The sequence below is a fragment of the Orbicella faveolata genome, unplaced genomic scaffold (assembly GCF_042242905.1).
Source record: "Orbicella faveolata isolate gen_17 unplaced genomic scaffold, um_ofav_v1 contig_35, whole genome shotgun sequence".
In the NCBI taxonomy this organism is placed as follows: Eukaryota; Metazoa; Cnidaria; class Anthozoa; order Scleractinia; family Merulinidae; genus Orbicella; species Orbicella faveolata.
In genome coordinates, this window is record NW_028301564.1 from 15957218 (window position 1) to 15977500 (window position 20283).

The following is a 20283-nucleotide window of genomic DNA, read 5'->3' on the forward strand; positions in this document are numbered from 1 at the left end:
CTTGGGGAGTAGTTTGGAACGACGCAATTTTAACAAGAACCTGGAAACTAGTTATCTGTGCTTAGTAGCCTAGCCTTCAAGGGGCAGTGAATGGTTACTAAGCCACCACCTCGCTTTTGTTGCAACCACGCGGTCAAAATACAACAACAAACGTCGATCGTAACTTTTAGATCTTCTTGACGATCGATTGTTCGGTATTCATGTCTTTCCGTGGACGAGGTGGCGGCCGTGGAGGTGGTGATCGTGGCGGTGGCCGCGGTGGTCGTGGCGGTGGCCGAGGTGGCCGCGGAGGGGGTCGTGGTTTTGGAAGAGGTGGAAGAGGTGGTTTCCAGCAAAGAGACTTCGGCCCTCCAGAATCTGTTACAGGTAAGCTTTTGAATCGCTCTACAACTTACTTGATTTACTTCATTCCGGCCCATTACCCACCGGGGATCTTGGATAGTAGTGTAAAACAGTTGGTAGAATGTCGAATTTTGTTGTTTTATAAACAATTGTTGTATTGATGATGATATTAAAGAGATTATTGAACATCGATTTGTTGATTGTAAAGCGACAGAATTCTTCTCTAGTTGATGGGATTTCTGTACAGATTCTCTTGTACTATTCTTCATACGCAACTGTAACAGAGACGAAATATTATGCATGCGCCGGTGTATAGTAATTAGTAGGAGGCTATATAGCAATCTTCCCCTCCAGTTTTGTCGGGAATACCATGTCAAGTAGCCATTTCATGTCACTGGTGTGACTCTGATAATAGCATCAAATATAGAGATTTATACAGAGACTGGCATAGAACTCACACCAAGCTGACCCATGCCTGAAAACATGGTCACATCAAGACTCTAACATGGAATGGTGTATGAAATGGGATAGACTGAAGGCTGAAGACTGAAGTCTGAAGACTGAAAACTGCAGAATGAAGACTGCACACTGTAGACTGCAGACTGAAGACTGAAGACTGAAGACTGAAGACTGAAAACTGCAGACCGAAGACTGCAGACTCAAGACTGCAGACTCAAGACTGCAGACTCAAGACTGCAGACTCAAGACTGAAGGTTGCAGACTGAAGACTGAAGACTTTTTTGACTTATACGGTATTCCTGTTTCCATTATTGAGAGCTGACCATGAACAGACTGACTTGAGTGCTCTTTACTTCTACGTAGTGTGCAGTCTGAAAATGTCATGTTTGAATTGTAATTTTTTGCTATAGTCTGATGTTAAAGGTTTATTGTTATTTATTAAGCTTATTAAAGTTTACAGTGTAAATTTTCTGTAGCAAAACTACTTCAGGTAGATGGAAGTTGTATGAAAAGAACTATAGATGTGTATCAAATTGACATGTGATGTGTATTGAATCGACTTTGATTTGTATCGAAATGAAAAGTCACCTCGTGAGATCTTTATTACCCAGTTTTAACAGCATTCCTAATATAACCACATGTTCCTGAAAGTTACAAACTCCAAGATTAGTGTTTAATATTTCTTCAGAAGATGTTCTTTAGTGGGGTAATATAGGCACAAGAGATACAAAACTGACTTTTGTAACTTTTTTTTGCATCTTTTAGAGCTGGGCCATGTCCTTCATCCTTGTGAAGGAGACCTGGTGTGTAAATGTACAAATGAGAAGATTCCTTACTTCAATGCTCCAGTTTACTTAGAAAACAAGTCACAGATTGGTAAAGTAGATGACATATTTGGTCCAATGACAGATTTTGTATCCTTGGTTGAGTAAGAAGACAATATATTATATACTCAGAGCTGTCATTAAGGGCTGTAACCTGTAACACCTGTTATGGCTGAGTATGCTTGATTAGCCCTTGATGCTACAGGTGAAACTGCCTGTTGTTGATACGATTCGCCCACAAAGTGACAAATTTGCTATGGGTGTGGAGTCTAACAAGGCTACAGGTGACTCAAAACTTAATGACAACCCTGTGTACTGGCCAGTTCATTTGTGATGACATGTTGATCATTGTACAAGATTTGTTTAAGTTAATTAGCTTTAGTCTCCTAAACGAAGAAGTGTGATTGACATGAAACAAATTATGCCACATTAAATTTTGTTCTGGCTTTACGGTAGCTCATATTGTGTATTGTACAGTTGTATTCAAGATGAAAGATTAAGTGAGTGTAAGATTGATGGCATTCAAAACATAGCATCATCTATTGGGGATAAAATTAATAACATTTTTACAAACCATCAAATTTTTAGACTAACTAAATTATCATAATGTTTAACTTAAGAGTGGCAGGGATGGTAGGTTTTATTGGTTGTGAAGTTTATTTTATTAATTTAAGGTCATTCCACTGAAATAGAACCTGCACTGAGATTTTTGTGAAACTTTGCCTATTGATTGTTTATATTATAGGAAATTAAATTTTCAAATAAAAATGAGGGGGCCCCATGTTCGTTTTGGAGCAACAGCACTTTGTTTATACCCATATAAATCCTTATAATAGCATCATGATTGTAGTCACGATTGCTTGCTAAATTCACATTTCCGACGATTGTTTTTTATCCTACACTGAGAATTGGTCCGTATTTATTTTACACAGAGAAATTTATTACTCAATTCAAAACAACAGAAAAAAATGATAGGTCACCATACTCGTTTGCGAGAAAATGACAATTAACCTCTATGGCGAGATCCAGGTGTAAACAAAAAGCCGCCATTTTTTAATGTGTGCGCGCTAATCACACGCGAAATTATGCGCAGTAGGTGTGCGCAATGCAATACTGGCGAATGACCTTAAGTTTATTTCCTTAACATCATACTTTATACACAGTATTTTTCAGTGAAGATAAACACAGATATGAAAGCATCTTCATTTAACAGAGATCAAAAGGTAAACATAAAAAGAATAAGTTTAAAAATATAACATGCTACAGTTGAATCCCTATTAAGTAGCCACCTCTCAAGTGGTCACCCCTTATTATTAATTTGGTGTCTGTAAAATACTGTAAATAAAACCCAGCCACCTCTATTAAGCCGCTGCAGCCACCTTATGGTTGTCCCAACCAGGGAGTTCTCTTGTCCTTACCGCTTTTAAGCAGCCACCAAACATTTAATACACATAGTTTGGCTTTCTTTTGGAAAAGAAGATAATTTGACTACTGATAAACACACGTTCATTATGATTGTCTTGACGTGATTCTATGTTCATTAAGCAATTAACCCAATATAAAAAGTATTCAAAACGCACAAACCCCTATTAAGTGGCCACCTCCCATTACTCAGAGGGTGGCCTTTTAAAGGGGTTTGACTGTGTTAAAGTAGTAATGCAGTTGCAGCGCTACAAATAATTTTTTGTTTTGAAAGGACGTATGTCTTACTAAGACACCATCTCGGTCAGACAAAACAAATTGCACTTAAGACATCACCAAAAAAAAAATAAGATTTACTCAAGGTAGATTTTTACTCATTCTTACTGTAAAATGAATTACATTAAAAAAATTGTCCAGACATCATGTCCAACCACCGTTGGGATTTTGTCAGGAACAAGCAAATTTTGGTCAGCCAAAGTCCTATGACCGACTGTTATTTGCAGCCCTGCAGTTGTGTGAGTTCTAGTAGAGCCCAGTCACATTGATCACATATTGATCAAGTAAAGAAGCAAACATTGTTTTTTCAGTGTTCTTTTGAGTAAAACAGGCGACTCTAGGTCATTTTGTGTTTGATAAAAATTGTCAAAAGCTGTCCTTACTTGAATGTCATCACCATCATCATTTCCAATTTGCTGACTGGGAAATATGGTCTCATATGAAAGTACAAACTAGTTTTCTGGTTTCTGCTCTTTTCTAGTTCTTCATTGATCCTATGAAGTTGTTACCATTGGCCAGATTTCTCCCTAAACCACCTGGACAGAAAGGTAATATTATCTGTGAGGCTACCATATGTATGGCATGGTGTTTCTGTTTCTGTTCCTAACTTAGAACTCTTTGTTCTAAGTTACATCAAACACGAAAGACCATGCTTGACATCATTTCCGAACAGCAGGAACAGGGTTGAAAAAAACAACATGCAATAGCGTGTTTTTGACAGACTTCAATGTGTTTGGAAATTTGGTCAAACACAATCTTGAGTTTTTTATATTTATCTTTTAAATCAAAACTAAAACTAAATAAAAAACATGCTTATTAAATCAGATATCCAAACACTGTCATGATGTCATTATTTTCTTTGTTTAAATGGTTGAATTTTAATGAATGTTAAATTATTAACAAGTGTGAGAACTTCTGTTGCTTGAATGTGTTTTCTTATATGTAATGCAGACCGGTTTTTTTGTCTATGAAAAGAGTAATTCTGTATCACACAAAGGTTAACTCATGTCAATCATCATAAGTTCACTGGGAAATCCATGGGTTTGCTCATAGAGCACTTTGATTTATGTTGGGTTTACAGTTTAGGTTGTTGTTGTTGTTTGTTTTCAGAAGCTTCGTAGTTTGTTTTAATGGTGATATTAGGTCTTTGCCTGTTTTTGTTCATGTTCATTAATTATCCAAAATGCTTCAAAAGGTTTCACGCCATCATTTTCATATGGTTCTTGACTTGCTGTCAGCACTAAAATGCTCATTACAAATGAAAGTGCACAAGTGTGGAAAGAGATTTAATTTCTATTCTCTACTTTCTAGGACCCCCAGGGGGTGTTGGAGGCAGAGGCAGAGGTATGTATATAATTTGAAAAAATAAATAAATAAATAAATAATATTATAATAAGATGGACTTCTCAAATATGTATATGGAATTACCTTTCTTACATCAAATAAATCTGTTTCAATCTGAGGCTGCAAACCTTTTTAAAAAAATTTCATTGAGCTGTTTTCTTGCGTACATGTGCTCAGCTAACTTTGACTAAAGTGTAGTACCAGTGGTCGTTAAACATTGTAGAGTAGAAATATTTTAAAGAAAATAATTTTGAGACGTACCCACAACTTGCATTTACCCCAAATTGGTTGTCGTCTCATGCTCTCAGCATTACAGGGCAGGAGATATCTGACATTTGAAGCTACTCTTCATTATGGAGAAATAGAAATGAGGGGAAATTGTAGGTGATATAGTAAGTATAGTAGTATAGAGCTTTACCCATTCATTGTACTATTTCAGGAGGAGGCAGGGGTGGCCGAGGGGGTGGTAGAGGTTTTGGACGTGGAGGAGGAGGCAGAGGTGGTGGTGGCTTCCGTGGAGGAGGTAGAGGTGGAGGAGGAGGAAGAGGTTTCAGAGGGGGCTCCAGAGGAGGTGGTGGAGGATTTAGAGGTATTTATATTGAAATTATTCATTTACACATTGTAACCAAATTTTCAGATGTTTTTATTGTTTTGTTTTTTTCAACTTTTTCTGTGTACATGCAATCCAATTTCTCAAATATGCGGTTGCTCAGGACTTGCAAATATCCTTCTGAGAGGGTGGAAAATTTGTTTAATGGAATCAGAGTTCAACACCGAATTGTTCTGTTTATTTGTTCATTCTGAGCATTGTTGCCACCCAAATCACTTTAACCATTGTAAGCAGTTAGAAATACAGTTTATCTCCAAATCAAGTGCAATGACCAATCTGTACATTTTTTTCTTTTTTCTTTTTTGCTTTTCTGATATGGGTTACTGATATCGAAGTTAGTGCAGAAAAAGTTAAAAATGATATGTGCAAAAATACTTGTTGTGAAACATACTTTGTGGTATAATTTTAAAATTGTATACTTTTTTTCCCTCAGGTCGTGGAAGATGATCACAAACAGAGAATTTTGGCTGGACTAGTCCTTCGCTTGTTTAATTTATCCAGTGTACAGAATCCTAGCAAGACTTCAAGATCGAAATGGCATAGTTTACTTCATCAACTTTGATCTAGCCTGTGTACATCCACCCCACCCCTCAAAGAACTTTCTGAAAAGTAATCCTTGTTTCTCCAACTGCTTTATTGACTCAGAGGTCATCAACCTTAATCCCAGGCTCTCTCCTCCTTTGGGACAACAAGGGAGGCAAAGTAGAGAGCCTGGGATCAAGGTTGAGAGGTCATACAGAGGACATAAATAAATCTGTTGCTAAATCGCTGTGCAAGAAGATGCTATAGAAAGTGAAATACTGATGTACTTTCAGTTGTGAGAAGTGCCTTACATGAGAGAATTGACATATTTCTTTTCCTATACATGTCATTTGTTGTGTTACTCATTGTAATGTGAAAAACCGTCTTGTGAAAATATCATTATATTTTTTATTGAGAAACAAAACTGTTTTATGTCTTCTTAATAAAAAAATACAGAAAAGCTATCTTTTGACCATGTCCTCTTCCTTATATGGTAGTGGCACCAGGTTGTAGTCGTGTCTAATGCGGTTCTTCAAGTCACGCCATTGGTGCAGTGGCTTCGGTTTTGGCGGAAACAGCTGGTAGTACGTTCTGCCAGTTGTGGTTTGACAAATGTCTGGAAGCCAGAGGGTGTCACGCGAGTGCACCTCGCGCGTGGTGGCGCGCGTTTGCGAACGCGTGCCAGAGCGTGTCCCAGCTCTAGTTCCAGTCCTCTCGTCTTTCCCGGTTTGTTTTTCTTTTGTCTTTTGATTCTTGCCTAGTTCCTGAAGCTGTAAAGGAAAATTGTCAAGGTTCTTTCAGTCCTCCAAGAACATTGACAATTCTTTTTTTTCTCCATTTAACTGACGGATGGTCGAATTTTTTCCTTTCGAGACTTATTTCTAGAAAAATGCCATGAAAATGACACCAATCTTTCAGGCAGCGTTGTCCTTGGCTACCGATTTGTTGATTGTTAAGACTTACTGCACTGTGACTGTACACTGTAAGAATATGCAATAAATGTTTTAGTTGCAATCCCAGAAAATTTGTACTTGGCCGTCAGTAGCATTCAGCTATGGCTTTATCGGCAGTCTTCTTTTGTGAACTGATCAAATTTGTTTTCCTTGTATAGTACTTGTTTGGTAAACATATTAAAGTAATCACGCTTTTCTTTGTAATTGCATGGCTTTTGAGACTCGTTCATAGCGAACAAGTTTGCCGCTATGAAGTCTTCGGGAAATTAAAAATCGTCAGTGACGCCAGGTTTCAACACCGAATTTTCTCTTGATAAGCAAGGTTACCATACTGCGAAATTTTCAAACGAGATCTTAACTCACCTGACGGGTGTATTGTTCTTTAAGCCGCTCCAAAGCAAGGTGTTTTCTGTCAATAACTCTCTGTCTTCTCTGTGCCTCTTGGTGGTAAGCCTCGTGATACATTATCAGGCCAAAAACATTCGTTTAATCATGTACAGCAGCGCTTAAAAGATCGCGTTTTCGAACCTTTTGTAATTGGCGAAAGGATTGCAAAATCCCAGATCTTTGACTTCAGAAGTCACGGACAGGTCTTGTTAACACTTTGTTTGCACTCGATTGTTCCATAAGTAATTATTTTAAGGGCTTTCTCTCTTGGGAGGCCATTGCTTGGTTTGTGAACAAGTCAATGGCTTTCTAGCGTAATGTAAACATATCAAGCGAGTTCATTATACAATGTGTTTATACACAAAAATATTTGAATCATTTTAATTTCTCCCAAAAAATTTGTGTGTAAGGATTCAACTTTTTCTCCTGCCACTCGCGGGTGTGTATTTTTACACTAAAAACATCAACTTCGTGATTTAATGTACATGAGCTCTTAGAGAAGCACAAAGGGCTTGTTTGTATGCAAACTAAGTGCTTTGTCTAATGTATTTTTCAATCGGGTTTTTGTAATCAAAAGTTTTCATTCTACGCCTTAGAGAGAAGCCTTTAATCTCGTTTATTAGCGCGGCGCGGTATTCTTTCTATGGCTGGCACGTCCCACGAGACCTTAACAGGCAGAGCCTTAACGTTTTTGTAAGTAACCTGTTCAAGGCGTCGCATTAATAAAAGCTACTTTACAGTGCCCACATTTTCTACTTAAGTCCTACGGGAAGGCAATCGGGAGCCGAAAAATGATTGCTTATCATCTTGAAGCTCAGCGGAAGCAGCGTGTTATAGACAGAAAACAAGAGGCGCTCGGGCGATTGAGGTTTCAGGCGGTAAGAATTTAATCTAGCGGTTAGCGATTTTTGCAAAAACATTTAGCTTTAGACAGTACTTGTGAAGCTAAACAGAAGACAATAACGTTGTAAATAGTTCGTTTTAGAAACTTTCGAACGAATAAGTCCTTCTGCGTTCTCAATTTAGTGATTTTTTTTTTTTTTAATAGCTGACAGTATTTTAAGAAGCACGTTTCCTTCACGATTCACGCTGTGGCCAATGTACATGTATAAGCCAACAAAAAACACAAGTAAAAAGCTAGTGAAAACGAAAATTTAAATCCCATGCAGTGGAATGGCTTTTTGATAAAGTGTTATATTCCAGTAAACGGAAAAAAGCTAAAATACAAAAAAAATACAATAAAAAAAATAAAAAAAATAAAAAAATAAAATTTAAACAGGGAGTTGTAGGAACGATAACTAACCAGCGTTAATTCAACAAGATTATGAATTTTTGCTCACAAGTTATCATTTCCCTTCCTGTTAGGGTTTCCAGATGCCATTTTTGATAGTATAGTTTTCTTTTTCGGGTCACCATGATTTTAGCATACTTCTAACTTTTTCACAATTTCGCCAAGGATTTTCTTGTTTACTTTTCTGTTGTTGCTATCGGCGAATCTTAATTAATTCTGCGCAAATCAGACACAAAAGATTACCGTCGAGCATTTTTTTGTTTGGAGAGTTAATCCAAGTTATTGAGCAAGGGAAGCTCTTGGTAAGAAAGACAGTCGCTATTGATTCATTGACATGTCCGTAAGCTGCACGTGGTTCTCTAATTGGCTTTAATCTGCCTGATGCATGGTAAAGGAAACATGATGGCTCCTGGAAACATGCATCAAGTAATGCAATAAGCTTGCGGCTGATTGCTCTACGAATCGAAAAGTTAAACCCGATTTCCAAGGACAAGGAAAAATATCACAGTGGGAGTGTGCTATTCTATGCACCCCCCTCCCACCCTCCCTCAGCTATACTTCTATTCCTTATTCTCAAGGAACAAACAGTTTCAGACATTCTAATTGTGACGTCATCTCTGCTTCATTCAATTATATGACATCAAAGAGGCCAATCAGTTTTGTTAAAGAATACTTTTCAACCTCTGCCACTAAAAAGCAATTCGTTAGTTTTAACATTAATCTTTCGAAAAGGCAAAAGGCAAGTGCACTTGACGCTATAGGCCATCTTCTGTGTAGAAATCAGCTCAACCACACCCTAAAAGCGTTATGACAGAAACTTATCACAACGAGGCCTTGCGGAAACAAAGAATTGTTGACAAAAAGCACGAGGCAATTGCCAGGATAAAGTACGGTGAGGTGGGAACAGAGCCACTCGATCTATTTGTGTGACACTTGGAAAACATTTTTAAAATTTACACTATATACATGTACACGGTATTCATTTGGTCTGCAAATATGAATTAATTTCAGTCAACTGCAGTAAAGTAGGTTTTGAAATTCAGCATAATCACTATCTTCAGAAAATTGCATTTGAGCAACATTATTGATAATTTTCAGGGCTCCTGTAATTATCAAATCTCATCACAGTTATATCACATTTGCCGCAAAAAATGTAGAAACCAACAAACTCACGCAACCATTTGTAAGGGGAAACCCATCACATCCCAGAATACTTTGCGAGCAGCATTCGTCCATAGATACCGAAGTTCAACAAATCATTTGGAACACGGAAAGTATTCATGCTCTAAATAGCTTCACGAATCGCCCAGAAAGCGGTGATACATCCATCTATACGCTAAATGGCTGAAGCATACCATAAGGAAGCTTTAAGAAAACAAAGAATTATCGACAAGAAGCATGCCGCTTTGGCAAGGATCGCGCTTTTGCAGGTTGGAAGTTCTACACATTTGTCTCGTGTTGAACGAATGTTTCGTGTATATATACACAACCTAAGAGGCAATCTTCGCCGGAATTTGGCACTTAAGTAATTGCGAAACACAACCACAGAAAACTAGTGTAGTAATTTTAGGTTAACTTCGAAAAAACTGTGCTTTAACGACGGACTGTTCTGGGTCCACTTGACTAATTGAAACATCAGAAATCCGACGCGCATTTATATATACTCGCATCATCAAATCCCTGACTCAAATCTATAAGTTTTAAAGCATTGCCCGAATTTTTGTTCATTATCTTCCTCTGTTGCCTTGATATCTTGGAGGAGAGTGTGAAAAAGAAACGCCGAGCCTTATTTATTGGTTGTCATTTTGTCCAGCTGCTTATCAAATTTTACCAAAGGCATTTTAATGTGGCTGATTTGCAAAGCTCGAGTTTTTGGATTTATTCCCAGGACTCTTCGGGCTGGTGTTGGGTAAAGTTATCAGGGGAAGAGAGCTTACACACCGTTTGTTATCCTTTTTATGAGTGATTGTTCCAAAATTGATAGGTTATTCAAAAATAGAATCTGGAGAATTTTACGTACAACTCAAATGATACTATATATTTTGGAGTCAAGGAATTTTATTCTTTTTATGAATCAGAATATTTTTTTTTTTGTTCTCCAGCAAATGCAACAGGATAAAAAGAGAGCAGATGAGGAAAGATACAAATATGAATTGGCTGAGAAGGAACATGAAAAAACAAGAAAGAGAGAGGAATACTTGAGCAGTATGGGAAGAACTGGAAAGAACTCCCGTGGAGTGATCAATGCCAATTATGTATACATGCTTGAAGAACAGAAGAAAAGAATTTCCCAGAAAGATCTACGCCACCAGGAAAAAGTACTGCGGGATAGCTGCTTGGTGATGGGGCATGTGAACGACAAATTCATGGCATGACGCCAGCTCTTGCATCAATTGATGCCCCATTATTAATTTATTTGATAAACCAAAACGGATTTGTTTTATGTGACACCTTTTATCAGTCTCTCATTTTTTAGACTAGTAATTTTTGTTGTCTTTGGAAACCTTTGAAGTTTCAGCTGAAAAATGTTTGGTTGAGTAGCATATAAACACCTATAATGTTATTATTTTAATATTGTAATTATTACTGTAAGAATCACTATCACAATTAAAACACTGAGTTTTTGCAAAATTGTCAAGAGGGCATGATGTCACGTGAAGTGAGAAGGAATATACTGCAACCAACACCAGCTAAGTTTTTCCCGGCCACCTTGACCTATGTATTATGACCTTAGTTATGTAAATCCAGTGAATTCCTTCCTCTATAAGTGGCTCTATCATACCCTTGCATGGACAATTTTAAGGATTTGATGCTTATTTAAGTCTTCGACACTCTTTTACCACAGTAATTTCTGGATACTAGTATTAGGTTTGCTTGTAACAAGTGACTGACAAAGTTGTAATCAAAGTGGTACTGTGTGTAAATAAAATTGTTTTAATTTGTCCACTATGAAGGGAGAGTATTCTTAGCGATTTATCATCTTGCAATGAAGGTCAGTTAACAAACATGGGTCACTGCTTGCATTTTTGCATGCAGTTCTCTTCCCACTCTGAACATTGGCCAAGATCATGTGAGAAATAGCTCCAGAGAGAGATAAAGGTAAATGTCATGAGTTGATGTTTGTTTTGACTTTTTGCTCACAAATAACTGAACTCCAAGACACCACAGAACCCTTCATTCAGCTATGTAATCAGCCAGTACTTTTTCAGAATCAATTCTCTGAAGCTCAAGTCAGGATAGATCAAGTGGTCTTGCCCAGTAGGCAAAGAAGTATTGCTGGTTTTCAGTGTCACGCAATTCAAACTAGATCAAAATAAAAATCAAAACCGTCCAATAGATTAAGTCCAGAATCTGGGAAATGAAAGAAAGTAAATATGCAAAGACTCTCGCCAAGATTCTGGTCACAGCAATTTTTCTTATGCAAGATATGCAAAGAAATTTTTTACCCAAATCAAAAGAGACTTGTATGGAGACGCCATGCTGGTGCCCATCCCTATGGGCACCAACATGGCGGCCGGAAACCGACAGAAACATCTGTCACTGAGTTTTGCTACAAAAGCGTAAATTTATCCCTCGAGGAACTCGAAAACGTTAAAATAATACTTTTTTTAAGACATGAACTGTTCGGATAGCCAAATTCCCCGAAATAAGTCACTTTTTTAACCATCATGACACCGTCATTTAAATGTCACGTCAAGCAAAAGCTTCGAAATTCAAGCGTAGTGTATCACAAAACCAAGAACCTATTTGGAGCGAAAATTTGTATGAATATTAGTTTTCACCTGCTCTTATACATCATTAAAGTAAAATCTCAGGAAGATCAATAAATTTGTAGTTTGAATTTTAGTGACGTCATGTGAAAACCAGCTATATCTGCATGTTGCTGTGTTTCCCTGTTAGGAAATTATTATCCTTTTCAACTAGCAAATCACTGTTCTTAGTCCTTATAATTTGTTGGCAGACCCCTAGAAGTAATGACAAACATTTTCAAGCTCCTTCCTTCAGATGAAAGGGGGGGCGGGGGACTAAGCTATAAATAATAATAAGCCAGTCCAAAGTCCAAATGATGTAGTCCTAAGAAATTTTACATCAAGTCTTCCAAATGTTCAGGAGAGAAATAAAGTAACAAAGAAAAGTAATTTCTAAAATCGAGTACAGTCGGGTACAGATGTAACAGAACAGTTTTGAGGTGGAATCTGGGAAATGTTAATATTCAAGGAAAGGCCCCCTCCCCTTCCCCCCGGTCTTACCCCCCCCCCCCCCGAAAAACATCAGATTTTTCACGTGTTAATCATGTACCGGCGAGGTGAAATGTTATGTTTTGCATACTAAGCAATGTGCGCAACTTTTGATTCGCTCGTTAGCTTTAGTGTTTTCTTATTGCTGGAAGATAATTTATTTCATGCATTGGTTTAAAAAGACCCTTAATCCCTTGGGTGCAGTTAATCGATCTTGCAAGCAAACAAGTTTGAGAGTGGAGCGTTTGAGTGCCGAACAACTTTGTTGTTTACAAATCATCTTATCATGACCGAGAAGTCAAAGAGGAAAACCAGACTGAGAAAAGAAGAAGAAATGGAGAAACCGAACGAAGAGCTGGAATCAATCACAGTTGTTTATAATGGCAAAGATCATACAGTGAATTTTCCAAACAATGCGGACGCAAAAGTCATTTGCCAAAGCATCAAGCGAGAGACGGGCGTCAAAGGTTCGTTCTATGTCCACTTCGGCGAGAAGTCGAACAACTATTTACATTGCTCAAGTGTCACCAGAGGAAATCTGGCTAAACTTGCTGGGCAATCTCTTGAAGTTAGGGGTGGAAATGGTAAGTTTGCAATTTCGTGAAGTTTTGTCCTAGCTGACTGTGGAGCGCCGGCATGTACCGGCTAATTTCCATAACGATGCGCCATAAATTAGGCTCTATTGTTTTTTTCCGGCTGATGTAACTTATAATAGGACATAAATATTTATACGAAAATTTTCTGCGTCAATAAAAGGTGTATTGAAAACCTGAAAGAATTATTGCGCAAAGAGATACGTGTTTTTTTTTTTTTTTTTTTGAGACTTGGTCGTTGTGTGTGGGGGGAGGGGGGGAGGGGGAGGGGGAGGGGGTGGGTACTCCTCCCTCATTGGACAAACTGAGTGTTTAACCATGCAGCCAGGAAAAACCGGGAAGTTTGATTGAAGGTCAAATAAAACAGTAATTTTCTGAAAAATCTGCTCAGAAATTGTATACCATTTCCAGAGATACTCCTCTTTTTCTATTTGGAACAGAGCAGCAGGAATTTCCTGACCATTTGCCATTTCCCCGGTTTGCAGTCTCTAATCAGTACTGAATGGTAGAAAATATTTAGCACATGGCGTCAGTAACATTTTTTTGTTTCTTTAATATATAAAACAAATAGATTCCACGTTGCTGTGCATCTGTTCAGCAATAGTTCTAGATCACAGATGATTTCAAAAATGGTAAGAACAAAAAAGTGGCACACAAGGCCATTAGGCAAGTGTCACTTATGTTGATGTCCTCTGTGATCTATTACTGAACAGATGCACAGCAACATGGAAAAATGTTGTTTGGGAGGTCATGGGTTTGATTCCTGTTGGGGACTCAGATTTGTTCTTTGTCCCACGCTCGTGTCATGTTGATCAGTTCACTTTTCAAATTATGTTTGTTTCATATAATAAAGAAACAAACAGAACTTGTTAATGACGTCATCTATACGTATGTCCTTTGATAGATCCTAAGTTAGAACCAAACAAAATTATATGAGAATGATATGACTGAAAACAATATTATTTTACATAAAACCAAATTATAAAATAAACGGTCAAGTTCCATCTTGTTTGGTTGGTTTACTGATTTTCCCAACTGTTTTTCTTTGGGTGAGGGGGGGGGGGGGGAGGGAGGGGATCAAAGGTGAGGTACCCACAGTACCCATGAGAAAATTAAATATTGTCTGTCAGTCGTGCTTACAACTTCACATGGAGGTCATGAAAATCCAATTTGTATCTCATGTGATTCACAGAAACCAATGATCATGAAACAAGCATGATATTTTCCTTGCACCCTCTTGGTATTCAAGCTCTGCGGGCCACTACAACCCAATATGCTCAATTGTAGGAACCTCTCTCAAACTATCCAAAATTTAACAGTAAGGTACGGATGAATTCAAGTTTTTATTTCTCATTGATTATTTTCATTTGATTTTGTAGCCTTGCTCTCAAGTAAAAAATAAAAATACAAAAGAGATGGCAACAATCCAAAAATAAAATTTTTTTGAAAAGTTTTCTGTTTTAGAGAAAAACAATATTATTAATGCTGATTTTGCCACTTGATTACCAAATTGAAATGTTAATATTTCACCATTTCAGTGTCCTTGAGAAGAGACCCTTTCTAAAATAAAAAAATTGCAGCCCTTTTGTGGACTAATTCCCCTCGGAAAGGAACAAACAAACTTAAGATAAATAAAAAAATCCTGTTTGCTGAGCAGTTTAGAAACCCCTTCCAAAATAAAATAAAACTTCCAACACTATTCTAGGCTAATTCCCCTCAAAAAGGAACAAACTTAAGATAAATTTTAAAAAATCCTGTTTGCTGAGCTGAGTTTAGAACGGCCCACCACATATAGCATACGTTTGGCAGCAATCAAAGTCCTACCTGTTTCCACCAGCTTTAAATGTTGTTTCTTTCAGTTCTGGCCAAAAAAGAAGGGATAGGGACTAGCTAGGCTGTATCGACAGTTTCTGGGGTGATCACTGACAAATTGTGCATTTTTGCAGGGTTAAAAGATATGATAATTATATTGTTTACTCTATTTTGACACTTTCAATACAATACTGCTCCCTCCTCTTTACAGAAAAGCCAGCAATTTGAATGCAGTTAATACTGATTCATGAGTGTAATTATTAAGATCAATCCAAAATTATATGAAATGCATTGTCTTTCAGCTTTCAACAAAGGAGGAGATCCAATCTGGTATTATAACAGCCAATCACTGAAACCTGCAGTCCAGGAGAAGTTTAAAGAGATGCAAATTATACCCTTCGACAACCCACCGTGACAGTGACAGTGACAGACATCACCATCCAGCCTGTTAAGGGCTATAGACTATCTTTTGTCTGAAGTGTTTATGACCCGCATATATGCAGTCACTTTCAGATCTCTGAAGGTTGACTTAATGGAAGTTCTTAGTGTGATTATTGTGCAGTTCCAGAAAATATCCATACCTCCCCCACAGAAGGGATTTTTTCCTAAGATGTCACCCCTCCCCCCCACCAACCCATCCCTTGAGGACTTCCAATCAAGCTTTGTACATTTTTTAAATGTTTTGGTCCTATAGACCCTTCCCCCGTCCCCATGAAATTCCAATCCTTTTTGAGAGGGGACGTATGGATATTTTCTGGGCCAGCACATTGCCTGTAGCAGGCAGGGACAACATTCATACCAGATCAACTCCGATTACTGGTCAACTAGTCAAGGACGACACACAAAAACATGACCCTAATTATTCTTCAATAGGACGCAGCTGATCCTGTCTGAGTTTTGTATTCGCGTGCCAGAGGCATTAGTAAGCGACAAGTCGCTCACTGCTTTGGCAGGGTAAAATGTACAATGGTTTTCCTAGAAATGATGTTGTGTGCAGTCAAAAGGTGGTGGTGAGCTACAGCTGTTGAATGAAAGTTGGCAGAAAGGAATTTATGGATAAAATCATTTAGTAAAATATAATACAATTTGTACATATTATACATACTATATTTTGTATTGCTGTGTGAATGATTGGATGTGTTGCGGAAATTGTGAAAGAAGTGTTATTTAAAAGTTTGGACGAGCTTTTTTGTAAGATGTAAATAATGAAATTAAAAATAACTTCTGAATATAGTTTAATGACCAGAAAAGACTTCTGTCAGTAACAGTTGAAATGGCTTTGTGTTTGCAGTTTGGTCTGTAAGCAGTTGTCATGAGAGCCTGAATTGGCCTTTACTCGGTACTATTACCAATATTTTTTTACAATTTTGGTTGATGGTTAATTAAATGCAATTACGAATCTCTTGGATTATGTATTTGAACTGTGCTGAAGCCCATGAAATGTTCCACACGCTAGAGAGGAGTTCCACAGTTGAAAATTAATTCTTTATCTCAGCTGTTCAAGTAAATGGACTTGAGAGTTGCCACCTCTATTCACTTTGTTTGGTTGGGATTTGCTTTGTAACTCAAGATCTGTACCTACAAGGGAAAGGTTATTGTAGTGTCTCAAATGAAAATGTGCCCACCAAGTGTAATTCACTTCTATCTTTAAAATGTGGAACTTCCAATATCTCACACCCATTTTCCTTTTCTTGGGAGGTTCAAAAACTACAGTAGAGACCACCTCTTTACAATGGTCACCTCTCTTTAACGGCCACTTTTTTTGGTCCGGGCAGACAGTCCATACATTCACTCCTATTTTAACTTCTCTACAACGGCCACCTCTCCACAACGGAAATGGCCACTAAAGTGCGTCCCAACAGTGAAAATAACCTCTCGACAACGGCCAGTTAATAAACGACCAATAGAAGAGTGCATACAAAACCTCAGTTTTACTTCAAAAGGTCACCAACCTTTATATCATACCATGCATTGTTGGTCACCGTTTCTGTTTAGTTTTGATTTTATTGATATCTTTTGATTGTGTTATGTATTTATATGCTAATATAAGCATTTTTTAAAATATAAATGTTGCACCCCTGAGGGGAACAGGTGTCACATTACACCCCTACCTCTCCAAAATGGCCACTTCTTTACAATGGCTTCTTTCCTCTGTCCCCAAGGAGAGAGGAAATGGTAGAGAGGTTCAACTGTACACTGAACAAATACACAAAAAATTCAAGAGAAATTAAACGATTATGGAAGAATGGCTCATACAACAGTTCCTTTTCAGTTATTTATTAAAATTTAATGTTACGTTACACAGTGTACCTGACAGTACACCCTGTGGATAAGTTACTCTTTATTGTTAACCCCTTTGTCAAGGAGGTGGCTTCAACAGATTAAATTAAATGGGCTTGAAAAATATTTCGCACTAAAAATATTTCTTTGCCCGGATGGGAGAATCATGTTTTGATCTACTGATAGTTTCCCAAATTATTTTTTGTTGTTTGCACAATATCATCTGAGGAGATTAAAGTACTTTTGACTTTCAGTCCTGTACAAGTCACATTACAATACATAACATACACTACTGCATGCTAATATTGTGAATTTGCTTACATTATTACAAGATGGTCGTTGACATGTTGATCTAAGCAAACACTAGGCACTAACGAGGCACTTAATGAGCTATCAAGGTCATCAGAGGGGCTGAACAGCTTCTCCAGACCTTTCTTCGCAAATATGGTAACCAGTATTTCTGTGGAATTTTTCTATAGTTTAGAACATTCTACAGATTCCATGATTAACTGTATCTACTGTTTTGTGACAAATATTATTTTGGCATTTATTGCATGTTACGACTGACATTCATAATTACATGACCAATTGGATTAAAAGGCTCATAACTACTCTGTCATCAACAACAGCGGATTTTGCTTCAAGTAGACATGTAATCATACTACCTTCTACTGTAAATATACTCTATTACGTTGATAGTTAATAGAGATTGTACACCTTCAATTAGGCACAGACCATCCATTCTTTTGAGGGGGGGATATTTTTTTGAGGTGGTTGGATGGGCTTTTTTCTGGGGCATGGATTTTTCCCCCACCTTTATGTTGAGCATGTTTTTTTTTGGCGGGGGGGGGGGGGGGGGGATGGGCAATAACTTGTGCAAGAATTTTTTTAAAGTCAAGCGCAGGACCTGGATAGTAGAAATCCCTTGCTCAATTTTTTCCCCATGGTTCCCCTTCAAGAATTTTTTTCAGCTGGTTTTGCTGTGCAGGAATGTATTTTTTTAAACTGTGTTCCCCCCTCCACAAAAATAATGGTCTGTCTCTTAGCACACAAATACCTTTCTCTTGACCAACAGCAAAGCATGTTACACATTTGAAAGTCTTTTAAGAAAGGAAATTTACAACAAGATCAGCAGCACTTTTTAATAACTTTTTGCTATTAATATTTTTCTTAAATTATTTATCATGAATTAAAAGTTCAGTGTAAAATTCATATCACTTTGAAACAAGCAGGTAAGGAACATGAGATAATTTGTTGTACAAGGAAGTTTTTGACGTCAACATACACATTCTCCTTTGCAGTCCTTAAAAATTAATGCATTTTCTAGATGCATTAGTTTAAGCTCAGTTAGTGGATTTCTTGTGATCAACATGTTAAAAGCATATCCTGGGACTGAAAATGAGTCAGACATAATTTGGACTGACTACAAGGTGTACTGTTTGGAATTGAATTCCATTAGACTAATGCACAGAGGAAAACATTTTGACTTTAGGGTTATGGAACCCCTCTTATATGCGGCAGGCTCAGTTTCAGCCAGATTTGTGTCAGACCACAGCTCTTACACAAAATTTCTTCATCATTGAGTTACCATCTCAAGAGTTAAGTTAGGAGTTAAGTTAAATTGGTAATGTTTGAATAAATAGTTACTGAAAAAGGCAGAAAAAAATACAACTAAGATACTGCTCATAATGTGCCCCTTTCTCACTGAAAATTTCCTATGACAGCACAGTGCTTGACCAGCTGATCAACTGAATCCTAAGTATGACCAAAATTTATTTAGTAGAAGACTAGTTCTTTGAATTAAAGATTGAAGCGCAGCCAGGATGAGACATAATTAAAAATTTCGATTAAAATGTTTGGCTGTGGCAGCCAAAAGTTCACGTTCTTTTTGAAATTATTTTTTAGCTAGCGAATGCTTTTATCGACATTTTAAACTAGTTCTTTGAAGTTTAGAATGTGGTGTCATTACCAATAAACCAAGCTCTGTTATGAACTGGGCAGAGTGATTTTTCTCTCTGACATTTCATTATTCCATAGCAGTGAGATGTTAGGAACAAGTGATTGATTAGTGTCCCGCACCATGATTTAATAATAGTAATTATTAGAATTTATGATAAACCTTTCCAGTTGCAAACAGGGAATATAAATTTTCTTTCAATGCCAGTTTTGAGAATTTGGTAGCTCACAATGACAGTATGCTCTGATTGATCATTTTATAAGTTGTCATCAACATTTCAATTGAAGATGTTCCAGCAAAGTGTCCGAAATTGTTGTCCGAAATTTGTCTGAAATGAGATAAAAGGTGTCAGAAAATTAAATGTCCAAAAATGTTTGCAAGTATCCTGATCACCAAAGACAAACTATCCCTATTCCTGGTTTCATAGTTTCTAACATCCCTGACAATAATATGAATATTATTGTCTCTCTAATCTGAAACAATACTACCACTCTCTCCAACAATGAAAGGGTAACGACTGAAGTCTGTTCCAATCAAAGGGATCATCAGAGAAGCCAAAAGTGCCAGCACCAACTCCGATTTCTGTCAAATAGAAAATTAATTTTTCTACTCCCCCAAGGATGAGACCCTAGTTATTGCTGGTTGTCAAAAGGTTCCCATTTTATGATGTCTCATGAATTTGATGCCATTTATAAGAACATAACACAATGATCCTGGCCTGGCTTACGATATGACACTGTGCAGATTGGACAGGATTGATATTGTGTTAACCCACTTGTACTGCTATGTTATCATAAAGGAATTTCTCGGCTCAATGCTCGAGCATCTACCTTATGGAGGGTGAAATGCATGAATGACATAGATTTGTTTCCGTAGGTTAATATAAGTTAAGGCCTAGCTTATTTCCTTATAACATGAAATAAAAGAACAGGTTAAAACCAATACTTCTACTATTTATGCCCTGCTGGCATTT

At 37.4% G+C, this 20283-nt stretch overlaps 5 protein-coding genes across 9 annotated transcripts in view; 3 read left to right on the forward strand and 2 right to left on the reverse strand.

Annotated features, from left to right (window-relative positions):
- The first annotated feature begins 90 nt into the window (after nucleotides 1-90).
- On the forward strand, nucleotides 91-6263 carry LOC110040413 (H/ACA ribonucleoprotein complex subunit 1-like). Its single transcript, XM_020745647.2, has 7 exons — nucleotides 91-366; nucleotides 1567-1715; nucleotides 2789-2848; nucleotides 3805-3871; nucleotides 4635-4667; nucleotides 5107-5256; nucleotides 5711-6263. The coding sequence occupies exons 1-7, from the start codon at nucleotides 201-203 to the stop codon at nucleotides 5722-5724; spliced, it is 639 nt and encodes a 212-aa protein (XP_020601306.1). The 5' UTR covers nucleotides 91-200; the 3' UTR covers nucleotides 5725-6263.
- Nucleotides 5891-7406, reverse strand: LOC110040415 (uncharacterized). Its single transcript, XM_020745650.2, has 2 exons — nucleotides 7116-7406; nucleotides 5891-6569 (listed from the first exon to the last, which is right to left on the reverse strand). The coding sequence occupies exons 1-2, from the start codon at nucleotides 7215-7217 to the stop codon at nucleotides 6261-6263; spliced, it is 411 nt and encodes a 136-aa protein (XP_020601309.2). The 5' UTR covers nucleotides 7218-7406; the 3' UTR covers nucleotides 5891-6260.
- A 382-nt stretch (nucleotides 7407-7788) lies between these two features.
- Nucleotides 7789-11379, forward strand: LOC110040416 (uncharacterized). Of its 3 annotated transcripts, none has more exons than XM_089273024.1 (2): nucleotides 7789-8017; nucleotides 10533-11379. In XM_089273024.1, exons 1-2 carry the CDS (start codon nucleotides 7931-7933, stop codon nucleotides 10803-10805), a joined length of 360 nt encoding a protein of 119 aa, XP_089129150.1. In that variant the 5' UTR covers nucleotides 7789-7930; the 3' UTR covers nucleotides 10806-11379. The 3 variants fall into 3 exon arrangements, with proteins under 3 accessions (XP_089129150.1, XP_089129151.1, XP_020601310.1); XM_089273025.1 differs by lacking the exon at nucleotides 7789-8017 and adding an exon at nucleotides 9073-9327; XM_020745651.2 differs by lacking the exon at nucleotides 7789-8017 and adding an exon at nucleotides 9629-9860.
- A 1320-nt stretch (nucleotides 11380-12699) lies between these two features.
- LOC110040414 (uncharacterized) lies at nucleotides 12700-16472 on the forward strand. Of its 2 annotated transcripts, XM_089273023.1 has the most exons (3): nucleotides 12700-13252; nucleotides 14454-14584; nucleotides 15376-16472. In XM_089273023.1, the coding sequence occupies exons 1-2, from the start codon at nucleotides 12955-12957 to the stop codon at nucleotides 14546-14548; spliced, it is 393 nt and encodes a 130-aa protein (XP_089129149.1). In that variant the 5' UTR covers nucleotides 12700-12954; the 3' UTR covers nucleotides 14549-14584; nucleotides 15376-16472. The 2 variants fall into 2 exon arrangements, with proteins under 2 accessions (XP_089129149.1, XP_020601308.1); XM_020745649.2 differs by lacking the exon at nucleotides 14454-14584.
- Nucleotides 16473-17334: 862 nt separating this feature from the next.
- The window catches only part of LOC110040268 (dual 3',5'-cyclic-AMP and -GMP phosphodiesterase 11-like), a 33887-nt gene continuing 30938 nt past the window's right edge, over nucleotides 17335-20283 (reverse strand). For both annotated transcript variants that reach the window (XM_089273022.1, XM_089273021.1), the window contains exon 23: nucleotides 17335-20283. This exon is cut by the window's right edge and continues 917 nt beyond it. The gene's annotated coding sequence lies outside the window, so the exon portion shown is untranslated.